The sequence below is a fragment of the Gossypium hirsutum genome, chromosome A09, assembly GCF_007990345.1.
Source record: "Gossypium hirsutum isolate 1008001.06 chromosome A09, Gossypium_hirsutum_v2.1, whole genome shotgun sequence".
NCBI lineage: Eukaryota > Viridiplantae > Streptophyta > Magnoliopsida > Malvales > Malvaceae > Gossypium > Gossypium hirsutum.
The window spans coordinates 7,509,107-7,535,066 of record NC_053432.1 but is presented as its reverse complement, the minus strand read 5'-3'; the positions used below and the strand labels follow the sequence as shown (position 1 = coordinate 7,535,066).

Below are 25,960 nucleotides of genomic sequence, written 5' to 3'. Positions count from 1 at the left end.
AAGCATAAATTATTCAATTTAGTTACCCTTATTCATAAGTTGAATCATTGTTTGATTTTAAAGTTGGAATCAGTGTTTGGTTTAAAAAAAAGGTAAATTACATTCTAGGTCACTAAACCATTAGTAGATTTAAATTTTGATCATATAATTTTAAAAATTTATAAAATGGTCATTGAATTATTCGAAAATTTTTATTTAAGACACTTGGACGATTTGACAATCGATATGATGGACTAGTACCCATCAACAAGTAGAAGAACATATTTCAGATCTAAGTCGATCTGATGGTCAGTGTTAGAGATTGGAGAAGAAAGTTGTTTGAATCTTGGTTCGCAGATTTGTAACATTCAAAGTTGTTTCCTAACAAAAATTAAATTGTAGCTGAGAAAAGGAATGAGTGTTTTTGATTAATGTAGGCGATGTGAACATAGAAGGTCATACAACAATGATTTTAACAGCCCAGTGACTTAAATAAAAAGTTTCGAATAGTTCAGTGATCATATTGTAACTTTCTGAAGTTGACTGACCAAAATATAAGCTTATTGATAGATTAGTAACTTTGAATGTAATTTACCTTTTTTTAAAAACAATTAAGCTTATATTTGAATTTGACTTGGCTTAGATTGTTGATCCATTTTAATTATTTATATATCGGTAATTATTTGGTATATAAGTGTGTAAAGTTTTTATTCCACAAGCGAGATTGAAATTTTATCATATATTTTATTTGTAGGTTAAAATTTTGTACATTGATAATGTACTTTTTTTTATTCCACAGACAGCTTCAAAAGATTGTATGTGTCTTTTATTTTTAAATATATATATTTTTTAATATTTTACTATACCTCTATAGGACACTTGTCAATCCTAACTCTGCTTGCAAATGTATCAAATATTCTCCCTTTATATATATTAATACAAATTAAGGACGCATGACAAAATTTCAATCTTAGTTGTGAAGTTTAAACTTTCCATCACCAATTTAGCAAATAATTATTTTACATATATTATAAAATATTAAAATATTTTTATAATAATATTTTATAATTAGATTTAAATAATTTTTTATTTTTAATTTAAATTTAAGTTGGATAAATTAACTTAAAGTTAAAAAAAACTAAAATTTTATAATTTTTTTATTAATATGAGGTGAATTATTACTTAAATTTAATTATAAAAATATAATTTATTTTTAATACATTTTAAAAAATAAATAGGTTTTGATAGAAAAAAAAATGTTTATTCAAGCTGAAATTTGACCTTACATAGACACTTACAGCAATGGCATCCACTAGTTGCAACTGAGTAGATATATTCAAAAACCAAGAAGTCTACTCGGCTTGGTGGGATCGACATGATTTAAACTGAGTTTAGATAAAAATAAATTGCACATTCTGAATTTAATTTAAATAATAAAAACTATATAATATATCTAAAAATATATTTTAAATATTTTTTGAATTTTTAAATAATAAAACCAATTTTTTGAATAAACCGACTTAAAAATAGAACTTCAACTTAAATTTTTTTTTAATCTTATTTCGACCCGTAAACATTTCTGTATTAAAGTATACAACGGATTTTTCCTAACAGAATACAATAGATTTAAGGCTTAGGCCCAACCTTCTACAGTGGGCTAAGTGTAATTTTCTCCCAACTTAGGCGTAAGAGATGCACACCACGATCTTAATTTTCAAAAAGCCTTCGTTTCGTTTGTTCAAATTTGAATTTTCTTTAGTAAGAAACAGGAAGTGAAAGCAAAGATGGCGGGAACAGGTCTACCACAAAATCTCCCTTTTCTTTTACATCGGCTTGCTTCAGATAAATCCAGAGAAGGTAATAATCTCTTTACAGTTGCATATATCTTTTTTTTTCTTGAGAAAATGTTGTAATTGAAGTGATAGGAAACTTACGAAATAGCTCATTGATTTATGGATAGAAACTTATATAAGATCAAAAGAAGAAATTTAAAATATAATTAAAAAAAAGATAAAACAATAATAGCGAAAGTTAAATAAATTTTTTTAAATATTTTTAAATCCAGAAATATCAGTATTTTTTTTGAATTTTTTTTTAAATCCTGTTAACATGAAAGAGAACTGGATTAGAATTTCAGCGAAGCAGTTTTTCCATCTTCCTTTTTTTGCTTCTCTACATTTATTCTCTGTAGAAAACAAAGGGAGATTTATTTTAAAATTTTCACTAATTTGTTTTAAAATTAAATCTTTTTTTTTTGCATATATTTTTAATAATTGTTCTATTGTTCGCAGGCCAGAATTGCTCTTATTCAAGATGAAACATCCACTGCTGGATCTGATGAAGGAGTTTAAGGTACTAAAATGGCACTGGTTCTATTATTTGCGTATCTGAATGAATCAAGGATTACTTTTTGTTTTTGTAATTAAATATATATTTAAAACTTTTGCATGGATTATTTGACGATTAAAGAAGCAAAAATAAGATAAAAACACCACCTATGTCTTTTTAATTTATGCAGAGATTAGTTTATTTGCCAAATGGTTGAGTTCAATTTTAAGATTAGGCTTGTTGTAAATTCTTCAATCCTTGGTGTTTTAGAGAGAGCGTTATCTAAATTGAAATAGTTATGGTCTAATTTCTTGATGAATGGATTATGGGAAGTCATCTTTTGCAAGTCTTTTACGTACTAACATTTCTGTAATGGTATTGACGTCCATAAATATAACTTGCATGAAAACTTTTGGGGCTATACATTTATGAAAGTTGATTCTATGGTATGGCCATAATTAGTGCCCTAAAGATAAGGTATATATAAATACCTAGTATCTTTGTTCATTAATGCTCAATGTGCAAAAGAATGTGTCATTATCTGAATGGATTTTTACAGCAAAATTTCATATATATATATATTAGCTTCTTATTGAAAAAAATTGAAATGATTTCTAATGCTCGAGCCTTTACTGCTCTCTTTTACAAATCTCTTACCATACTGTATAAGAGGTTTTATGTATCTCTGTTCTTGCTCATTGTTATAGTCTTGATAAATATTACTTACACTTATTGAATTATAGAAACTAGTTTTCATCTGTGGATCTAACCCATAACCAGTCATGGAACTCTGTCCAAAGAAACAAGAGGGAAAGGAGAAGAAAGAAGATTGTAAAATAATAATGCCTTCTTACAGACGGCCCCGCTGTTAAATAAATTAGCTGAATCCATTTTCATAAGGTTTATCTACAGCTTTTTCGTGTGTATTGAAGATGCTTCTGTATCCTTTTCAATCAAAGATAGCAACGTAGCTTTACCCTCTTCATAGTTTCCGCTTGTCCCCTGTAATGGAAAGATCTATCATCATATGCTTATATACAGACTTTAGGAAAAACATGCTAAAGTTAGGCTATAGTAATTACAATAAGCGAACTTACAATCTGTTCTGGAGGCATAATGTTTGGAACAATGGTATCCTTGGAAAAAATTCTTGGATTGCTAGACTTGTTGACTTCTATCTGTGTTGAGAATAGGGCAGAGACCGGCCGATGATCGGAAAACTTAATTTCACTTCGCAAGTAGGATAAAAGTTTCACTCCTTTTCCATACCACAGAATTCTATCACACCTGTGACAAGACACATGCATCATGTTCATAGAATCAGATCTGTGTCTAAGGAGTTTGATTCTGTGAAAGTTAATTGGTTGCACAATATACCATGCTGGAGTCCTTTGTTTCTCTCCTGATCTGCTGGGAACGCCACCTGAGTATCGATTAAAATTTGATGAAGAGTATTTATAAGTTGGTGCAAATTCAATGTTACCCTCTCTCCAACCTTGGAACACTCCTCCATCTTCTTGTTCCCTTCGAAGCTGATCGAACTCTTGCAGTGCTTTCCAGTCTTTCTTCTGTATCAAATGCCTAGCTAAATTGTCTTCCAAGTTGTATAACCTATAGTTGAGATCCCCAAACCAGAATATCCGACTGTTCCATAAAAATGATGAAGGTTTTATTTCATGAATTTGGATTGTTAATACAACTAATTTGCATAGATTTCGGTTATTCCTATCCTAATGATACTTCAAACATTAATGTTCAATTGTTGCGACTGGATAATGCTTTTTTGTTTGGAATTCAAGATAGTTGTGAGTGCTGGAGGGTTTAGATTTTATATTCTGCCTACAAATATGTCAATTTTGAAGAGGAATTACTTACTCATGTCCTAAGATGGTGAGAGGATGAAGATTATGTTCATCTTTGGCTGATCGAGGAAAGCTTGTTCGCTTAAAAATCTCTGAAACTTGATGATTCCTTCGGCCTTCATCTCCTTGTTTCTCTCCAGAAGCCAAATGAGCAGCAATGAAGCAGAAGCTGGTCCTTTCAATTGACATACTAACTGAAACTGAACCTTTGTTTCCCAAATAACCCATGATCCCACAAGCCACTGAACTAACTTTCACATTTGAAACACTGTATTTCGTCACCAACTCCTCCTTCATCCATACACTTATGAAAACACCAACCATTTTCTTGCTTGCCATTAGCTTGTATTTGCTGCCTCCAATGACTGCTTGCTGATGATGTCGATGTTGAGTTATTGGCTTACCTCTCATCCGCGTATTGTCACAAATTGCACTAAAACTAGCTCTTTTTTCTAAACCAGGATTTCTTACATAATGGTAGCTGTCACTTGAGATTGGATTCAACATGGGAGTCAACCAAGGGCAACCAGAACTTTCGTTTAGTGCTTTTCCTATTAGCAGGTTCCAATTTGTTGCTTTTCTTGGATCTTCTGCCCCTATCACCGTTCGAGTTTTCAAAGGTACAATCTCTTGAAATCTACAGGTTGAAACTTTTGTAATGTCAGTTCAACGATTTATTCTGTTCATTGCATGATTGCAGAGATTAAACAGCATTACATAATTTTTGGAATTATTTCATACCCGAGAACATAGATATCAACAGCATCCTGGGGTTTCAGCCATTCTTCTAAATCAACAGCTAAACTTCCTACAGGAGCTCTTCCAGCAACATTCCAAGTTCCTACAAAAATCCTGAGCCATGGAGGAAAGTTAGCTAAATTGAACTTTAACCCCCCCTTTTTTTTTCCTTTATTGTTTAAGCCTGTAAAACTCACCTTAACTCATTAGTTGAAGTGCATGGATCTATCTCTAACGAACTAACATAAATGTCTTCCATGAAATCATCTCCATCTGCAAGAAACATATCCAATAGTGAAAAAAAAACCCTCAAAAAAAAAAAACTAAAACAAGCATAAAAGTAACCTGAAAGTTCATCCTGCAAGTAATAAGGATCAGGTTGTTTCTTTTTGTGCTTCCTTTTGAACCATTTCCTAAATTTCCCAGAGCTTGACTTTGGGTTCTTGTCATTCATTGTAACTCCTAATGAAAAACAAGTCCATACCAAATTTCTTCTTCCATAAAACAAGGAGGACTGTAATAAACTTAGTCCAACTTCTGTTGCTTTCTTCCTGATTTCACCGATCTCAATCTATGATAAAACCAAAGAAGTATAGTTTTCCCTGTTGAATGTCTTAGTGTTCATCGCCTGGTAAACCTAATAGATAAGCTTGAAAAAAACAGTTTAAAACAATGAGACAAACCCCCGAAGTTTAGGCATATAATTTTATTTGATAATCCCAAGAGATTGAAGTATATGAGAGAGCGAGACTGGGAAAAACAGTTACAATGAAAAGTCAAGGCTTTGAAGGATGATGAGAACCTTCATCGTATATCTTGGGCATATGATTGAATTTCCTAAATCTCAAGGAACCAAAAAAAAATAAAATAAAATGAAATGAAAAAAATGGGACCTCACAATGTTCTATCAAGAAAATTTTTTTGTTTGATTATTAGAGCTGTTAGGTGGTAGTGCTGGTCACGTATGTCTTGCGTATTTGTAACGTGACAAGTTTATTTCATGTCCAACTCAAATTTTATATTATTAATAAATTTGGTTGGTTTCTTTTTTATAATTATGTTTAAGGGGTACTCATATTATATATATGATTTGTTGATATATTCATGTCGAATTATATTAATTTATCTTAATGTAGTATTTTCTTTAAACATTTTCAAAAATCTCAAGAAAAACGAAACCTGGTTTCGTAAAGATTTTACTAAAATGGAACTAAGTACTCAATGCACATTATTCTTTCTCAACTCATTTTTAGTTTTATTGATGTTTGCCATGAATAAATTATTTAAACTAACCTTTTGATATTTTTTTTTATAAATAGGGGTTCAGTTATTGACTGTACTAGTCCATGTTAGAGTACGAATTTTATTATGTTAAAGTTTCAGTAACATATAAGTTAATCATTTTTGTGATATATAAATCGTTTAAAGAAAATGACTATCACTTGTTACTAATATACCTTATAACTTATAGTTTCACTTAACAAAGATTTTGGAAAGTGCCAATTGGCCCATCATATCCAACTATATAAGCCCTCTCTCACTTCTGGAAGGGTAGAAACACTCTTTCTCTTACTTAACACATTTAACTCCTGTTTCTCTCATCATCTCCTTCATTCCTTCAAACCTCAACCTCTCATCATTGATAGAGTAAGACTCCCCGCGAATAGGATAAACTGTCTCCCACAGTCATCATGATCTCTTCCACACCATTTCTTGGTATCAACAATCTTAAATTTAAAATGCATCAATTTGTTTAGTTTTCATGTTAAAGCAAAAGTATCATATCATGTTAAAACTAAAAAATTGTATTTAGTATTAACATAAATAAAAACTTGTAAAAGAACTTATCAACTGGACCGATATCAACTTCCTGATGAGCAAATGCTTTATAGAATGATGATTGACATAAGCAATGTAATCTTGAAGGACTTTAACTTCTTTTAACTTGGTTTTCCCTTAGCTATTCATTTTCTAAGATTGACCCCCATGATTTCAAGAAAAAAAAAAGCATAAAAAAGATGGCATGATGTTTCATCAACTCTTATAATTGACTTTGATTAAACTGAGTTGATTCTCTTTACATTTATTTATTCAACTTAAACATTATATATTCTTTCTCAGATATTTTTTCTATTTCTCATCAGATTCATTCCTTTTCGTGCAGACCAATTATTCTTATGACTAAACTATAGCTGAATATATATAAATTCAATAATTGATTGCCAAAAATGAATGTATTTATTTGTTTCTAGGTATCTTGGTTTTACAATGGTCAATATATGGGAACATTTTGCAGTTCCCGACTCCAACCACAAATTAAACATCATGATTCTCGCTATGACAATAAATAAAAATATTATATCATATTATATTATATTAGAGATGAATAAAAATTAAATAAATAAGAATGTCAATTTCTTAATTTCACTTGTAGATTTAAAAAATATTACCTTTAATGTATCAAAAAATATTTTTATATTATATTTGAATTTAAGATTTTAATCTATCTTTCCTGAAAACGATAAAAACCTATCTAACAAATTGAGTCGTACTTATATTTATAGAATTAATATGGAAAAAATACAAAATATGCATATACGTACATATATAGATTATTGAATCTACCAAAAATCGAGTCTCAATCACAATCAGTCCAAAAGAGCAGCATTGGCCCATATCAGTTATGACTACACCTTCCACTTGTGTGGTTTGTTTTGGATATCATATCATCATCTTGTCAACAAAAATAAAAATCATGGTTACAGCTCTCTTTTTTTTTTTTTTTTTGTACATATGGTTATACTTTGTCATCTTTTTTTTTTCTGGATTTTTTAACTTAATTATAAAAAAATTTAAAATGTTCATTCACTCATTTTATTTGGGTTTGTTTTTCTTAAGTACAGATAAGTTTTTAACGGGAGGATAAGGTCACTTTTACATATGTTCTTAATTTAATTATTATTTTAAAAATTAACTTTTAATATTTACATATTATTTCAATTTGATCCTAATTTTAAAATTTTAAAATATAAAACATACATATATTTTTAAAAAAAATTAAAATCTGTAAATATAAAAACAAAAAATATAAAACTTTTTAGAAATCTAATTTAGTTCTAAACCCCAAAAAAATTCCTGATTGACTCTCATATCCCTAGTTTCCTGTTTTTCAAAAAAAAAAAAAAACTTTGGCATATGAATTGGCATCATCTAGTTTTTTCTCACCCAATTCTTTTGCTTTTCTTTATCACTTTTCGTTTTATATTTCCTTTTAAAAGTCGACTCGATTTCTTTACCAAGTTTTTCACCATTTGTTTCTTCAAAATCTCAATATCTTGTCACACTCCATCCTTTTGTCTCCCCCCATCGAAATTATTCTCGATTTCTTTTTTCTTCCCTAAACTCGATAACCCATTTGAATCTTTACTTTTCACTTTCGACTTTGAAAATCCATTTGCATTTTCAATTAAAAAACCATGATTTTCAGTCAATTCATCAACTTTATCAAAAATTGACCGTTTCTGGGAAGAAATTTTCCCCCTGGATTTAGGCTCCGAGTTAGACTCTTGATCGATGAGATCAAGGATGATGGGTCCAAAATCAACACGAATGTCACCTTTGGTGAGGGAAAGAGGGGCAAACAAAGTTCTAATAAGAAAACTCACATTCTTAGAAGAAGAAAAAAGAGAAATTTCTAAATCAATTTTTGAGTTTAAAATTTTGTGGGTTTTTTTTTTATTCATTTTAGAAAAATCCAAATCTATTTTTAAGAGTTGTGACGATGGGTGGAGGGTTGGGTTAAGTAAACTAGTCAAGGTGAAGGTTTTGGGGTTTAGAATTTATTAGAATTAAATTAAAGAAACAAAAATAACAAGATGAATAAGAAGAATATAATTATTAGAACTTAGATTTTTGGGGGTTTAGGAGTAGATTTTTTTTTTTTAATTTTTATATATTTAGATTTTCAGAAAATATTTATATTTTCTATATTTTTTTAAATTCTTTTAGAATTAGAAAGAGATAATATGATAATGTTAAATGTTAATTTTTTTAAAATTATAACTAAATTAATATAACATATAAAAATTAAAAATTAAATTTATTATTATACCAATTCTTTAACTATCACCTTATTTTTAAAAATTTAACCACACTTAACAGACAAAGGACTAAAAAAAAATTTAATTAACCATTTTAAAAAATTTTTATTAGATAATTAAAAAAGTTGAACATAATTGGGCCACCACTAATGTAATTCACTTTTTTTTGGATAATAGTCTTTTCACTCAATTTAATTTATAGCTAGTATCCATCAAGTTCAGTTTTTCGATTAAGGTCTGAAAGGTTAGATACAACTATAAATTTGATGTCAGCATACTAGATAAAATTATTATTTTTAAATAATTCATGTTTTTTGGAAAAAATATATTTTTATATCTAAATTCAAATATAAAAAAAAACAAATATTTATCAAAAATATTTTGCAAAAAAAAAATTCAAGCAACAAAACCGTCAAATATTTCATTGGAAATTATTTACATTAATCTTTCATATTTTTAGCTACTTTTCTAGTTAATTTCTTTGACGTTGAGATGTTTTACTTAAATGCCTATATTTTAATATATAAGTTTTAAGTTGTTAAGAGTTTTTCTGTTGTATGTCCTTTTATATGAATTACTTCTGTGTATTAATATAATACGGTCACTATTCATATATGTGACATGTTAAATAGGTTTTCATGCACGATGACACGTACTTTATTATAAGGTTAACACGCGTATACTCAAAGTGGGTTTGCATACACAATTTTTACACCACGTGTAAGTGAATTCATTTTATATATTATACATCCTCATATTAGGCTCGCTCATACTACAAATGTGCGAGCACTACGCATCTGTAAATCTATACAGAATATGAATCAAAACTTGACGAACTAGCGGGTCAGTAGATTGATAATAATTAATAATATAACACAAGTCTAAATTTTAAAATAAACCAATAAAGTTTATGAGACTATTTTTTTTTTTGTGTGTGTAATTCGAAATTAACCTAACAATCTTACTTTGTTTTGCTTATTAGGATTCAATGCCATCCATATGAATTTTCACAAAGACCCACCAAAAAAAAAAACTGATATTCAAAATAGAAAATATGACATATATAGTATTTTGTTACATAGAGTTTGTTTTTTTATGGATTGATGAAAATTTTTATAGATTATGTTTTTTTTTTATTTCTTTTACTACTTATTAATATTGAGAAGGGGAAGGGATATTGTCCATTGAGATGAGACAAAGAGGCATTAATGAGGTGCTTACATTCTAACAAGATGAAAATGATATATTCTGCTCTTTGTAGATATATGTCTTTCTCATTTTAATTATTTTGATGGATGAGTCTTTACCTGTCCTTATTCATTGGGACCAATCTAGGGATGACAAAATAATCTTCTTTTAGTGTGAAAAAAGAGACTAAGGATGAAATTAGAATTAGATTGATTTGGAATTAAGAATTTTTTTGAACCCTCATTATTTAGGTGTATGTAAAACATTTTTAAGTTTTTTATATATATTATATGAGTGTAGTATCACGATTCTTAGTGTTTGTTTTTTGATATAATGTTTAGAACTACTCATAGCTTTTTTCCAACCTTTAAATAAGAGGATACAGTGCTTTTGTACACTCAAAATCCTCTTGTACTAGCAACAATGTTAATGCTAACTAAACTAAAACTCAATTTACATTTTAAGTTTAATATTAGAATAATTACTTTCTATCAAAAATTTCTTTAAACGAGTTTAAAATGGTACAATTTTTTTGTATTAAAATAATAAAATAATTAAAACTAACATTTTACATCCTTTTAAGTCCACTAGCAGTGAACAAACTAAATTTATTTTATATTATTACATATCTATTATATCAATAAATTTATTTTTGTAAAGAAATCTACTTGTATTTAATATATTTTTGTCCAATTAATATTTGAACAGTTGAAAGTTTTAAAGATAAAGTAAATAGTTAGAAATTTATAATTTACGTTGAATTTAACATGCATAATTTTAATGAATGAAATTTAAAATATGACGGTTAGATCATAAAAATATTAATTATACAAAAATATATGAAAAGGTAAAAAATTAAAGTGGTGTAAATGGATTCCCTTCCCTTTATCATTTTATTAGATTGATAAAATTATTAATACAAAATGTTAAAATAATTAAGATATAATTTTTATTGTAAAAAAAACTTAATTTATATATAAATATAATTTTCAAGACTCACTATAAGGGGAAAAAATTATGGAAAGATCAACAAGTGTTGGTTATAATGGTAAGATACATTGCACTTTCAATGAAAAAATATAGATTTTAATTTTAAAGATAATATTGTTGAAATGAGTAATCATAAATCTTGAACTTGAATCGTCAAACTAAATTAAAAAAAATATCCTGAAAAGTTTCTCTAAGCTATAGTCGGTGAAATTTTTAAACTCCATGAACAAAAGTAATTTATTCTACCAAAATTTTCTTTCGAAGACAAAGTGGGTTCTATAAGACTAACTTTCACCAATTGAAGTTAGGGGTGTTCAAACAATTAACCATTCGGCAAACCGAATTGAACTAATATTAATCAAATTAATTAAGCTTTTTAATCTTTTAACCGTTAATCGAACTGAAATTTTTTCAAAAAAAAAAACAAATTGAAATATTTCGGCTAATTCGGTCGGTTAACTGAAATTTATATGTTTTTGTTTTTTTGGTTAAAAAAATAAAAAAAAATTGTAATAATGTTCATTTGACCGAATTATCCGAATTGAAATTATATGTAATTTGTATTATTAATTGTTAAGTTTGATTAATTACCTGATTTCGAATCGAATTAATCGGTAACTAAACTTCCAAAAAATTATTAACCGTCCTTCGACCAAATTAGATCAGATAACTGATTGATTAATTAAATTAGATTGATTTGATCGGTTAATTTAGTTTTAACCAAAATTTAAACGCTTCTCATCAAAGTGGAGTATTTTATTTTATTTTTGTCAAAGTTTGGGCTTGCCTTTCTTAGTTAATTTACTAATTCCAAAAATCAGCCTTGGGTTTATTGGTGGGCTAATTAAAGGGAAGAAAACTAAAAAAGAATCGACCCCAACCTTCTCCAAATAGCCCACCAGTCTTCTCATCCTATATCCAAATGCATTTTGGAATTTAAAATGTAGTACCAAAATATGTATTCATCTCAAAGTTACTAAGATTTTAGGAGTGGCTATTTCACAATTTAATGGAAAAGAGGGAAAATAATATAAATTAAATTTGTGAAGTATTTGTTATCAATTGTTCTATCTTGATATTGTAAATTTGATTTTACTTTTTCCTTGAAAAGAATGTAAGAAAAAATTGCAAATTTTGATGAGTTCATTAGTAGTATTTTGGCCATCATATAAGCTTCTTGTTCCTTGTAAATCAAGCAACAATTTAAATTTTAACATGGAATTAAAGTAAGCATGAAGATTTTTTATTTTTTATTTTTATGCAAAAAGAGGTTATAAGGAGAGAATTGAGTGTGTGTATATATATTAAAATTGGAATCCAAAAATTCACTGAATAATACCTCTTAAAATTGATTGAATAAATCAATTAAGTTAGACCCAAATTCAATTATCCCTCAACTTTCAAAACGAAACGATTTACTCTATCAGATGAAAGGTTGGTGTGTTTCTTCTTGCTGAAATCAGCTTGTTTTCTTCCTTTTCTTGCATCTAAAGCTAACTGCTGTCTAAACATGGCAATGAATGCTTCAACTCTCTCATTCAATTCCTCCTTTGACAGCTTTAATGTCTCAATATTTTCTTCTTCTTCTTCTTCTTCTTCTTCTTCAACCACCACTTCTTTCTCTACTAGATCTTCAACTTCTTTACTTTTGCTTATTTGCTTTGAATTGCTGACCTGATGGTCTTCTGTACATGCTTCAGCTTCACTGAAATTTCCTCTTTTCTTCTTCATTTCTTCCTCATTTTTATTCATTTCTTGCTGACTAATTTGACTTGAATTTGGGGTCATGGAAGTGAAAAAAATAGCCAAAAGCACAAGGTTTAACACAAGAAACACCCAAGCTCGCCATTGTTGAACTAGAGACAACAGTAGAGCACGTTTGAAACATACCAGTAAAACAGCTATTCCTGCTGTAAACAAAGCTGTATTCACATTTTCTTTCTTCTCCTCCATACTTTTTCTCTCTTGAAAATTTCTTGGGTTTTCTTTTTTCTTTTTACATGTTGGAGATGATCAAATTGACGATATATATATAAAATGGGAGATTACAATTTTACCTTGAAACTAGGGTTAAAATGGGAAGCCATGGGAATCATCTGGCACCACCAGCTGTGAAAATCAGAGACAAAACATAGCATGGGAAGGGAAAGGGAGACAAGAAAACATAGATATAAACTTTTCAGTAACAATAAAGTTACCTTATGATTGCTACATTTTAATTTTTAGTCATGTAAGTATGTGTGTGTTAGGGCTTGGCGTGCTGACCAGTGGGCCTAAAATCATGTTTCCAACAGCTTTTTGGTCTTTCGGTTTTTGAGCATATCAATGGAGTTGCGAAACATTCCACTATCCTATGTTTCAAATCTGTTTGTTTTCTTAAATAGATATAAAGCTTATGTGATATTTTATTGAATCAAAGAGGTACATTTATATTCTAACATTCTATATTTATTTCACATTGTATTTTAAGTTTGAATGACATCGGTAAAAATATTTTGAAAGTTCTTGTATTAAGAGTCGAATTATATTTTTTTTATTTTATTAAAAAAATAGGTAAATTAATCCCTATACATTAAATTAAAGAGTAAATTAATCCTTTCTATTAAAAATTTCATCTATTTGTATTGTTAAAATCTTACATAATTGACGGAATAACTAGACAGTGACATGTGACATGCTATGTGTAACTCATGCTAACGGTTAACGGCATAAATGGATGAAAGTTTTAACAAAAAGTATTAATTTGTTCTTTAATCTAATATAGAGGGACTAATTTATTCATTTTAAGTAGAAAAAGTAAAATGCAATTTAACTCTTAATATAAAGACTTCTAATTTACTTTTATCGAATAGCGTATGAGTATATATTTCAATTGCACATATACGTACAACATTTAGTAGCACATTATTTAAGTAATAAAATGACAAACAGAACATGTTGAATAACATTATCATTATTCTTTTCACTTTCATCGTGCATTTTTTACCATCATATTATGTTAGTAATGAAATGGGAAACATAGCATAATGGTTGATAGGTAGAAAACATGTAAAAGTGTTGTAATGTATGAATGGCAAAGATGGAATGCTTCAAGGAAAAGTCTGTTCTATTTTTATTTCTTTTATCATCATATCGATTTATTGAAAAAGTTTACATATTAAATAAACGTCTTACTTAATCATCAAAGGTTGAAATTGCATTATTTATAAAACTGAATTAAAATAAAAAAATAATTTTTTAAAAATATAATTTTTTAAATCAATTACTCATTTTATATGTTATATTGAAATTGGATTATATAAACTTTTGGTTAATGTGGGTAAGGTTAATGTTTTGGTATACTTAAGATTTCTAAGTTCGAATCTTATCTTGAATAATTATAGAGGTGAAGTTATAAAATTTTTTTTGAGGTCAGAATTAAATTATATATTTTTTACAATAGTAAAAATGTAATTTTATCATTTTAATAGCTTATATTTTTATAATTTTTAAATAATTAAATTAATTTTTTTTATCATTTTTAGAAACTAAAGTGTAATTTACCATTACTAATTTAAAACTTTATAAACTATAAAAGATTCTAAATGAAAATTTTTCCACTTTAAGGAGGGCTGAGCCCCTGTCAGCTCCCTCAAATTCGTCATTGAATGGATTCTCTTTTGATTTTCTTTTTGTTAAAATCTCATTATTTTGTGTTTTATAATAAATATTTTTTACAAGGGATAGAACTGGATAAGGGTATTAAGAAATTCAACTCAGAATTAATATCAGAAATACAATTTTTTTTCTACTCCACTTACTATTCAATTTATTCTAATGGAATGTACATTATTTGTAATTCTAATTATACATTCTCACAACAAATGGTAAACAAAAAATCAGAGATTAAACTCACATGCCTTTTTAAAACCAAAAACAGAGAGAGAGGATCAGATTTTTTCAGGTTTATGACAGCAACGAATGATCGGAAACGTGAAGGTTGATAGCACGCCTTGCTTTGTAAGACCGCACCATCATAGGAAAATGACCCTACATCTCCCATTTCTCCATGATTGTATTTTAAATGCAAAAAGCAACATATTCCTTATTCAAACATACCTTTTGTTTGTTTTTATGTAATAAACGAAAAGAATGTTTGGTAAGAAAAGGAGGTTATTGAAAAGGAAAACTCAAAAAGTTGTCACTTGTTTTCATATATATTAGGCCTGAACGTTCGCATTCTTGAATCCTCTTCCTCCTATCATTTTCCAAAATGACAAAATTTATATACAAATATTAAAAAATAATCAGCCTTTGGAACAAAATTTAATGTTGAAATTACATTATTTATAAAATAAATTAAAATTAAAATTAGATTTTTAATCAATTACTCATTTTTATACTTATATTCAACTGAGATTCTATAATATTTTGATCATCGTCGCCTTAACTTATTATTTGAGTTAAACTTTGGATGTAATGATTTTCTGATTATTATTTTGACTTTGAGACTTTAGTTTCAAATTGCATTTTTGAGTTTTTGTCTCGAGACAAAACAAATATATCTCAAAATAGGATGAATGAATTGCACTGAGCATGCATTTCTAAGTGCATGCTTCAAGACATAGCATGTATGTATCGAGACATAGTGGGTTAAGTCTCGAGACATTTGAAATTAATAGCTAAAGTTTGCTTTTAAGGGAGGCAAGTCTTGAGACATGACCTTTGTGTCTCGAGAGTATCGAGACATGGGTCCTTGTATTGATACATTGGCCTAGGTATCAAAATTTAGTTCCAAATTTCGTATTTTGAGCCCTCATTCGATATTTTAAAACCTGTTCAAGCTAAATTTATGTTAATAATGATCCATTAATGCTTGTAATGGTTAATTGCATGATATTATCTTGCATTTAAATAAGATTTAATTGTATAATTGATCATTTGAATCAATTCAATGAAGAATGTGACATTCTTTACATGATAGGGATAATTAGGCGTTGCATTTTTCACACCATTGCAAAAGATATATACAACATCAGTATAATAAAAGCTAGCAACAATGACATTTCATTTCCAAGTACTACAAATATATCCACCATTGGAGTCATTCGCTTTCTTCAATTTTAACAGTAATTTAGAAACTTCATTCTTTAATTGAACATTTTCTTCAATAATTTCAGCTTTAACATCAAACAACGCATTATCTTTGATACGAGTCACAAAAGCTCAAATTCTTGAAGGCGAGGCCCAATAAGCAAATTCCCAGCCCAATCAAGAAATCCATCCATACTTAGTTGAAAATCAGGCCAAATTGTCAAAGTGGCCCAAGTTGTAAAGTTTTATTTTTATTTATTTATTTATTTTACTTAGTTTAAATTTTTATATTCAGTCCAAGAGTCCCAAATAAAAGACCCTTGGCCGAATTTTTATATTAAAATAATTAGGAGTTTTTTTTTTAGTTTTAGTTTTAGTGTTCTAATTAAATTAGGAAAACATTTGAAAGGCCTATTTATATGGCTTGGCCAGCCACCCTACATTACATTACAATTACATTGAAAATTTCAGATTTGATTTGAGTGAAAATTCTCTTTGAGTTCTTCAAGGATTTTCTCTTGAGTTTTCTTTAGAAGTTGTTTTAACAATCTTTTTGATTGTGGGAGCCATCTTCAACCTTCTTCTTGCCATTGATATTCTTTGGAGGGGAGATTAAAGCCGTTTGAAGGGAGTTGTGAGATCTTTCAAGATTTCAAGGCTTCTTAGGACTTATCTTTTAATTTCTTACTGTCAATTCTTTCTTTATTTCTACTTATGCTGAATCATTATCTAATCTATTTTCTGTTCTTATTGTGTTTTCATCATTTTTCTATCTTAAGGAATCAGCCCAAAAATCCCCAATTTCTAGGGTTTTTCCATACTCTTTTTGGGTGAAATTAGATTGTCGAAATTTGGGGAAAACTATCTTGGTGTTCAATTGGGCAGAATCACAATCTCCTTGAGGGTTTTAAGAACCTTAACCTTATTTCTATTCTCAATTTGATTCTTTGCTGATTTGGGGATTTTATTTCAGATCTGAAAATTCAAAAATCTAATCTTTTAATTTTCTGTTTCGTTTCAGATCTAATTGTTTAGGGTTTTCGTAGGAGTTTCTCGTGACTTGGCAACTCGATCTTGGTCCGCGCGCAACCCCGTATCATTTGGTATCAGATTTTGGGCGTTTTGGGTGTTCTTGGTTGATTTCTAAACTGATCTCTATTTTTTAAAGCATAAACGGCAGTTTTACTCAGAAAAATTGTTCAAAAAAATTCATTTGAGTGGGTAAACGTTGTCCGATTGATCTGAAATTTTACATACATGTTTTTGGCACTGTGATTGAATATAAAAAATTATTCCCGCAAAAAAATCAGTCAAAAAAGTCAAAAAAATAAAAAAAATACGAAATTCAATAAAAATTTAAAAAAAGATTTAGCGGGTTGAATTTGGTGCCCAAAATTTCCAGATAAAAAATTCAATATATAAGGACACTCCAGATTTAATTTCGTGATTTTTGGAGATCGGGAACACCTCAAACGAATTTGTCAAGTTACTCCGCAGTTTTTCGGGTTTTCTGTTTTCAGCAATTTTTATTGATTCTTAGCTGTAGGTTTTCATTTGTTTCCCTTTATTCTTCCTTTACGTTATCTAACACCTTTTTGTTTCTTGTGTTAGTAGGATTTAAACATGTGCACAACTTCTTCCTAGGTGCAACACGAATCAATTGGTGTCTCGTCAGTTTTTGGCATCCTAGTGCAAATTAGGATTCTTTGGTAGTTTGGTTCACACTCTCTAATTGGTTGATATAAACTCTGATAAAGAACTCACAAGATTGAATTCGACCTCATTGAGAATTTGATTTTTTCTTTTTGAGTGATTAACGGTGAGGTTTGATAACTTTTATTTTTGAGTGTTGAGTGTTTTGCAGGTTTTTAAAAAAAATGTCTACAGGTGATAATAATAGTGACATATTTAAAAAATTCGAACAACAGTTGGATGAACAGGCTGCTGCTCTTCGAGCTTTGACTGCTACCATCAATGAGGTGCAATTGAATCAAGAACCTCAATATCGAAATCCAATCAAAGAAGATAGGGATAACCAACCCCAGAGGCGCGGCCCTCGACGTGTCACTAGAATGGATGATGATTTTCATGATCGTGGACAATCATCTTTGGCAAAACCAAAGAGCGAGCAGCAACGAGAACATCTCTTTCATACTCGCTGCCATGTACAAGGTAAGCTTTGTAGAGTTATTATTGATGGTGAAAGTTGCTCGAACATAGCCAGCACGACGATGGTGGAAAAGCTTTGCTTAACCACTACCAAGCATCCACAACCTTATCAACTACAAGGGCTTAGCAACGAAGGCCAATTTAGGGTCACTCAACAAGTGCGCATCGCATTTTCTATCGGTAAGTATCAAGACGAAGTTGTGTGCGACGTAATGCCTATTCAAGCCTGCCATTTGTTGCTAGGAGAACCGTGGCAACTGGATCGAAAAGTCACTCACGATGGTCGTACCAATAGGTATTCTTTCAAGCATCAAGGAAAGAAACTCACCTTAGTGCCGCTCACTCTGGAACAAGTCCATGAGGACCAAATCAAACTGAAAAATTCTGTTAAAACAAGTGAGGAAAAAGAAAAAGAGAATGAAAAAGAGCAAAAAGAGATTGAGAGTGAAAAGGAATGTGAAACAGAAAAGAAAATTGAAAAAGAAGTTGAAGAAAGAAGAGAAAATGAGTTAGAAAAAGAAACAAAAGAAAAAGACGAGGAAAAGCTAGTGAGGAATGTTTCCACTAACCAAGATATGAATTTTTCTTGTGTTGCTACTTTTCAGGTTCCTGAAAGATCGAAAGATAACTTTCAACTTCAATACCTCTCAAATGAAAGACGCTTTCATACGATCAACTTAGGCAAAGATGAAATCACACTACATGATCCCGAAGGTAAGTGAGGTAAGGAAATTTTAGAAACCGAGTCCAGTGCAGATTTGAAAATTATTAATAAAACTTTTGGTGACTTAGTTCTTAAAAGATCCCCTCATTTTGATCCGATTAATTGTTACTCTTCGATTGTGGTTGATAAAGTCATTACGAAAAGAAGCGTGATTTGTTATTCTCTTGATTTACCTTGTGTAAAATCCTCGAATTTGTCCAAATCTGTTTTGGAGAATAAGGTAACGAAATTTTCCAAATTTGTTTTCAATCTATATTCGTGCCTTAAACAGTTTATGTGGTTGTACATGAAGTTTGAGTTCCATTTGACAAAGGTTAACTCAACAACGGAGATTCGACTACACTATGCCCCCGATGAGCGAAGGTTTGTTTTAAATGAAAAAGGTAAAATCGACCCTTATTCTTCTGCTTATCGAGGTAAGATGCTTGAAACCTTTGAAACACTTTTGTACTCCTCGGATAGTGATAAAGATCGTGTTGATGAACACTTAGATCGAAACGTGCTTGACTGTCCTATTTTATTTATTGATGAACTATCTGTTTTGATGGTTGATAAAAAGATTCTTGTTTTTGATAATGCATGTGTGAGTGAATCTATAGACCGTCGATTAATGCATGGTATGATTATGCAACTCTGTGAACCATGTGAATCTTTTCAAATACCTACTTGTGACGATTATGTTTACCATTTGATTTATTACTCGCAATTTATTCATGGTTTGTGGGAACAATGTGAGACGACTGAATGCCTTAAAACATGTCCATCTTTGTTTCAAATATTTGACGAGGCAGTGGTGAGTAAATTAGATTGTTTGCATTGTAATCTGAATCTGTCCATTCACATGCGTTATACCTGTTCTATTATGCTTATAATTGGACTACAAGCTTGTTTGTGTTGCTATTTACTATTTCATGGCTATTCTTTTCAGTGGACTCAATTGCCATTACTCCCGTTCGATAGAGGAAAGTCGAGTTCATTTGATTTTTCAGATTCGAGGACGAATCTTTTTGAGGAAGGGGGGAATGATACGAGTCACAAAAGCCCAAATTCTTGAAGGCGAGGCCCAATAAGCAAATTCCCAGCCCAATCAAGAAATCCATCCATACTTAGTTGAAAATCAGGCCAAATTGTCAAAGTGGCCCAAGTTGTAAAGTTTTATTTTTATTTATTTATTTATTTTACTTAGTTTAAATTTTTATATTCAGTCCAAGAGTCCCAAATAAAAGACCCTTGGCCGAATTTTCATATTAAAATAATTAGGAGTTTTTTTTTAGTTTTAGTTTTAGTGTTCTAATTAAATTAGGAAAACATTTGAAAGGCCTATTTATATGGCTTGGCCAGCCACCCTACATTACATTACAATTACATTGAAAATTTCAGATTTGATTTGAGTGAAAATTCTCTTTGAGTTCTTCAGGGATTTTCTCTTGAGTTTTCTTTAGAAGTTGTTTTAACAATCTTTTTGATTGTGGGAGCCATCTTCAACCTTCTTCTTGCCATTGATATTCTTTGGAGGGGAGATTAAAGCCGTTTGAAGGGAGTTGTGAGATCTTTCAAGATTTCAAGGCTTCTTAGGACTTATCTTTTAATTTCTTACTGTCAATTCTTTCTTTATTTCTACTTATGCTGAATCATTATCTAATCTATTTTCTGTTCTTATTGTGTTTTCAGCATTTTTCTATCTTAAGGAATCAGCCCAAAAATCCCCAATTTCTAGGGTTTTTCCATACTCTTTTTGGGTGAAATTAGATTGTCGAAATTTGGGGAAAACTATCTTGGTGTTCAATTGGGCAGAATCACAATCTCCTTGAGGGTTTTAAGAACCCTAACACTTATTTCTATTCTCAATTTGATTCTTTGCTGATTTGGGGATTTTATTTCAGATCTGAAAATTCAAAAATCTAATCTTTTAATTTTCTGTTTCGTTTCAGATCTAATTGTTTAGGGTTTTCGTAGGAGTTTCCCGTGACTTGGCAACTCGATCTTGGTCCGCGCGCAACCCCGTATCAATCTTTCAAATACGATACCTTGTTACTTAACTTATTAAATTTATCATATTTTCAACTCCAAAATAATTTCTGCCATGCATAAAATCCACATATTTAATCCCACAAATAAATGAAGTGTTACACTATATTAAAATTATTTTTACATTAATAAGTATTGGGTGTAATGATAAGATACATTGTACAAGAGAAAATGTAAGTTTAAATCTTGAAGATGACATTGTTAAGAAGGACAACCATGAATCCTATATATGTACTGTAAAAAAATGAACAATATAAAAAAAAATCATAATCTGATAAGCATTCAATTTTATTAACAACATATGTTTTAAAATACAATTTTATTAAAATATATAAATTTTATCTGGTATAATGGACACCCATAAACCTTCTCCTGGATTTGCTTTTGTCCAAGAAGTCCACCTTGGTGTTTTTTCATTGCAAGAACAACAAACACCTCCTGCGTCATCCCACTCTATCGAGTCATTTGATATCAAATTATACCCATTCGATTTTTGTTTTGCAAATGTAAAATAAACTTAAACAAAACTAGCACTTGTAAATATAATGAGTAAAAGAATTCTCAACATCACACTTTATTAACATGAAGATATTATATTTTTGTTTAAAATTTCGTTTTGTTTAAATCAACTTTCTTTTATCTGTTTTTAATTTTATAAATTCCATGTTGGAATTAATTAACTTTTTAAAAAATTACATATAACAATCACTAAATGCCATATTAATGTGTTTTTGCAAAAACCACAAAAGTCTCTTGCATATATATGGTAATTACTCAAATAAGCACTTATTCAAATAAGTCTAAAAAGGCTAAAATTTTAAAAAGTTTGATTTTTATAAGGATAAATATCAAAATTGAATATGAATTTTTGTATAACATTAATTTGATGCATTTTATTAACTTGTTATCCGTGTAGCACATTTTTTAGTTAAGTTATCTGTAAATTATTGACATGACATTTTATTATATTAAAAAACAAACAAAAAAATTTAAATTATTTCCACCTATATTAAAAATATAGATTTCTTGGAGGAAATAAGAAACCCTTTTTAGATTTGTTTTTTTCTTTTAATCTAAGTGGAAAGAATTTAAATTTATTTGTTTGTTTTTTAACCTTATAAAATACTATGTCAACACTTTTCACATGGCTTAATGAAAAATTGTACCACATAAATAACGGGGTTAGCAAAATGTGAAAATAAAACAAAAATTAAAATTTGATATATACAAATATACTAAATTAAAATTGATTTATTACATTACAAATTATATCAAAGTTAATGTATATTTTTAATATTTATCCAATTTTTATATGGATAACTATTAAAATGTTATTTAACAATATAATTTTTATATCTATATAATCTTTTTCAAATTATTGTATACTAATGTTAAAAGATTAAACAAAAGCTCACATATTTGGGGTCCTATTTTATCTAATTTAATTAACTATACAACAAACTCAAAACAAAAATTCTGATTTCAACTAGTATTTGAGAAATCGAAAGAAACAAATCAGGTATGAATAAAAGTTTTGGCCAAATAGACAAACTATGGAATATAATATATCAAGCATTTACTCACCTTTCATTGAAAAGGAATTCCTCAGGAAACACCTACCGTTTCAAACATTCCTTTGTTTGGTTAGATTAATGTTAAACTAATCCACCAATTACCATCTTTTGCCTGATAAAGAAATGAACTGCAGCAAATAAGTGAAAGGTGATCATCAGGGCTGTATAATAGCATATGGAATTCTTTGACACAGTCTCAAAGCCATTTAACACTTTTGAAAGTAACACTTATGAAAATATAGTATATGTTATTTGGATTTTGCATTATTTAAGTACTTATATTCTATGTATAGTTAAATATGGATATATATATAACGATATAATCTTTCAGAAAACCACAAAAATACATAAAGAAACTTAAATAAAATTAAACCATGTATCCAACACTTATGCATAACTCCAATTAACATAAATCACAGCAGCAACACAATGAATAAGAGAGTTAGATGGAGAAAAGGAAACCAACCTGGTGAGCAACCTGAGCCAGTCGTCGACTCTCCTTAGAGCATTCATTAACCAATTTAGACTTGGAAATTTCTTGTAAACTGTTCTCTTTCTCCCCAGCCCCAGCCCTCCTTTTTAAACTTCTCCCTTTACAAGTCTTTTCATCTGTGTTCCCAAGGGATTCCTTCTTGCGCTTCCTGATGTGGATGCTGTCGTTGGTTCTATCCACCATAGCCGAAGACTCATCAGTTGCGTTTGATGCAGGATCCACTTTACATTTAATAAGTGTTGGTCCAGGACCCAAACGGGTCAACGGCTTCATCTTGATCTCGGTTTCACCTGTTTTCAAGTCACTTTCATTTGAATCAACATTAAAGCAGACTGCAGAAGAGCTAGGAACTAATGATGACTGATAAGGCTCAGTGAGCTGATTGTATATGTTCACTTTTCCATTATAGACGGTCATAATATCTTCATGACTGCTGCTTTTATGCTTGAATTCTTCTTCTGATTTTGTATAGCTTTCTGCTCGATCAACATTACCAACCCTGATGGAGGATACAGTGTGAGAATCTTCATATGGTTTAACATTTCCATTGATTGTGTGTTTCATCTCCAAGTTTCTTTGAGGAGCACAAGTTCTCTGTGTATACAGCACTTGCTTCTTGCTTGCCATAGATATGGTGGTCAAGTCAGAGCTATGATGATAATAACTCTCAACATGAGACACATTAGGTTGACCAGTTTGCTTTGTAGCATTGCAGCATCTATGAAGATATCCATGATTGAATACATTCTCCCTCATGTCAGATTCTGCAACAGTCACATATCCTGAATTCAACGGAGATTGTACAGTGGGCTTAGTTATTGGATATTTTAAAGAAGCTGTTGCATCCCCACTAATGATTTCTCCACTAAAAGGCTTCGCTTGAGTTTTCTTTGCAATTTTAAGCTTATCCCGTAGACAATTTAATTCCACTCTAAGATCTGTTATAATATCCTCTGCTTCATGCAGCTGCGCTTCTAGCTCATCAATCTTTCTCTTTTGGTTCAAGGATGTTGTCTCTGCTTCAATTGTCTGTGAGGAAGAATTTGAGACTGCTATATTTATTGCCAAAACAAATTAGAAAAAAACAAAAAGGGAGAAAAGCTATTATGATTGCTTTCTGGGCCCAACTTAGGAAAGACCATTACTCCAATTAAGGTTTGTATTTTTTTTTTTGGCTTTTTTAAAGCTTAATTGAACAGAAAGTAATAAACTATTAGATTTGTTTGAGTTAGGAGAAATTATTTTATTAATCCTTTTTACTATATTATTTATGGCTCTTTCCTAATTATTTGATGGTGCTCATAAATGAGAAAAAAGTTGAAGGTCCATGACAATATTGGTTTCAACTATTAGTAATGAGAAATAGAGCTGAGAAATAGGCGGGTTCAGGTGGATTTGGATTAGATTTCCTTTTAACTCGGATCAGTTTAAGTTTGAATTTTTTTGAATTTAGTTTTTCGAGTTTGAATTTTCTTAAGTTTAGATATGTTACGAATTAAAATATTTTAGGCTCAGATTCTTTTAGACTTTTTTTTTAATTTTCATATTCAAACTCGAATTTAATACGATCCAATTTTTGAGTTCGGAACTATTTTCCCAGCTACAGTGAGGAGTAATGGTATGATAGTCGTCGGTTAATCTAATATAATTGCCTATGATTCAATTACAATGATGATTGATGGATGTGTAAACACAGGAAACATGCCAAATATTCTTGAAGAAGATACTTTTCGCCAAAATTATCTCAAGTTCGAGCTTGAGGATAAGCTCTTTTTTCAAAAAGTGGAGTAATATTATAAATGTTTTTGTGGGCTAAAACTATGTAATTAAAGGAATTCAAAGTTCTTTCCAAAAGCTAATTGTTTTGATTTCATTCTCTGTTCTTTCTAAATGTACCTTGTCGTCGATCATGTGTTTCAACCGAAGAAGCAAACGAAGCGACTCCTTGTTGGAACAATCCAGTTGCTGCTGAAACAACGCCGCTCTTTTCTCCGAAATTATCACTCTCGCCGCTGCTTCCTTTGCCGTGTTCAGTATTACCTCTGCATACGCCACCTTCAATGCGGCCATTTTCTACACCAAAACAAAAACAACAAAATCACATTCCAAAAAAACAAAAAGAAAGGTAGAATAACAGAAGAAAAGAAAAAGAAAATCGGAATGAAAGTGTAGTTTCGTAACGTACATCTAAAGCTCCCATTGCGATTTGAGAGCTGATGCCCTTCGTAGTTCCCAGATTTGAGATTGCTCGTTTGGGCGGGCGTTTTACGGGGCTGAAAGAAGTTAATTGAAAGGGAATTCAATAGGACGGTATTGACCTTAGCTTTGAATTTGAATTACGAAAAAAGGAAAAAGAAAAAGAACTTTCTGCCAAGGCGCGTAATAATAGATTGGGTTGTTGCTCGTTAGGGAACGTGGACCCCACATTTTGAATTTTTTGAGAACAAAATGAAAGGACTAAAACGCTGCGTTTTGTATTGTAATTAAAGTGGCTGGAAAAAGTGTTTTTTTAATCCAAAAATAAAATCAATAAAGTACTTTTGGAGCCAACATGATATTTTTAACCTTTATTCATAATTTAATATATTATATATATTAGGTATATAATTATTTTTTATTAAAATTTATTTTAAATATATAACATTATATATCTAAATTTATAATGGTTATATTTTAATGAAATTTAAAATATAGATTATATATTCAAATTAATT

The 25,960-nt window shown here is 29.7% G+C and overlaps 3 protein-coding genes and 1 long non-coding RNA gene across 8 annotated transcripts; 1 reads left to right on the top strand and 3 right to left on the bottom strand.

Annotated features, from left to right (window-relative positions):
• Positions 1-1,608: 1,608 nt before the first annotated feature.
• Positions 1,609-2,488, top strand: LOC107892321 (uncharacterized). The gene is made up of 2 exons (XR_001682573.2): positions 1,609-1,836; positions 2,271-2,488. It is a non-coding gene; the product is annotated as an uncharacterized lncRNA (long non-coding RNA).
• A 411-nt stretch (positions 2,489-2,899) lies between these two features.
• On the bottom strand, positions 2,900-5,849 carry LOC107892320 (type IV inositol polyphosphate 5-phosphatase 7). Of its 4 annotated transcripts, none has more exons than XM_016817373.2 (7): positions 5,253-5,849; positions 5,105-5,180; positions 4,911-5,021; positions 4,183-4,806; positions 3,685-3,951; positions 3,405-3,594; positions 2,900-3,309 (listed from the first exon to the last, which is right to left on the bottom strand). In XM_016817373.2, the coding sequence occupies exons 1-7, from the start codon at positions 5,359-5,361 to the stop codon at positions 3,214-3,216; spliced, it is 1,473 nt and encodes a 490-aa protein (XP_016672862.2). In that variant the 5' UTR covers positions 5,362-5,849; the 3' UTR covers positions 2,900-3,213. The 4 variants fall into 4 exon arrangements, with proteins under 4 accessions (XP_016672862.2, XP_016672861.2, XP_040933417.1 ...); XM_016817372.2 differs by having other exon boundaries at positions 2,900-3,324; positions 5,253-5,807; XM_041077483.1 differs by lacking the exon at positions 5,105-5,180 and having other exon boundaries at positions 2,900-3,324; positions 4,911-5,010; positions 5,253-5,741.
• A 6,660-nt stretch (positions 5,850-12,509) lies between these two features.
• Positions 12,510-13,318, bottom strand: LOC121206513 (uncharacterized). Its single transcript, XM_041077482.1, has one exon. It carries the CDS (start codon positions 13,136-13,138, stop codon positions 12,572-12,574), a length of 567 nt encoding a protein of 188 aa, XP_040933416.1. The 5' UTR covers positions 13,139-13,318; the 3' UTR covers positions 12,510-12,571.
• An 8,117-nt stretch (positions 13,319-21,435) lies between these two features.
• On the bottom strand, positions 21,436-25,578 carry LOC107889894 (uncharacterized). Of its 2 annotated transcripts, XR_005901555.1 has the most exons (5): positions 25,432-25,578; positions 25,143-25,319; positions 23,220-24,275; positions 22,764-22,881; positions 21,436-21,617 (listed from the first exon to the last, which is right to left on the bottom strand). XR_005901555.1 is itself a non-coding variant. In XM_041077481.1 (4 exons), the coding sequence occupies exons 1-4, from the start codon at positions 25,444-25,446 to the stop codon at positions 22,852-22,854; spliced, it is 1,278 nt and encodes a 425-aa protein (XP_040933415.1). In that variant the 5' UTR covers positions 25,447-25,578; the 3' UTR covers positions 22,642-22,851. The 2 variants fall into 2 exon arrangements, 1 of the variants encoding a protein (XP_040933415.1); XM_041077481.1 differs by lacking the exon at positions 21,436-21,617 and having other exon boundaries at positions 22,642-22,881.
• Positions 25,579-25,960: the final 382 nt, after the last annotated feature.

Excerpts from the sequence above, each read along its gene's own strand:
- LOC107892320 (XM_016817372.2), bottom strand. The coding sequence starts at position 5,361 with ATGAATGACAAGAACCCAAAGTCAAGCTCTGGGAAATTTAGGAAATGG. Across the intron at positions 3,952-4,182 it reads CTCACCATCTTAGGACATGA|TCGGATATTCTGGTTTGGGG; the intron begins GTAAGTAATTCC and ends TTTATGGAACAG. Across the intron at positions 3,325-3,404 it reads TTATGCCTCCAGAACAGATT|ATCTTTCCATTACAGGGGAC; the intron begins GTAAGTTCGCTT and ends ATATGATGATAG.
- LOC121206513 (XM_041077482.1), bottom strand. The coding sequence starts at position 13,138 with ATGGAGGAGAAGAAAGAAAATGTGAATACAGCTTTGTTTACAGCAGGA.
- LOC107889894 (XM_041077481.1), bottom strand. Across the intron at positions 24,276-25,142 it reads AACACATGATCGACGACAAG|ACAATTGAAGCAGAGACAAC; the intron begins GTACATTTAGAA and ends TCTTCCTCACAG. Across the intron at positions 22,882-23,219 it reads TGGCTCAGGTTGCTCACCAG|TTCATTTCTTTATCAGGCAA; the intron begins GTTGGTTTCCTT and ends TATTTGCTGCAG.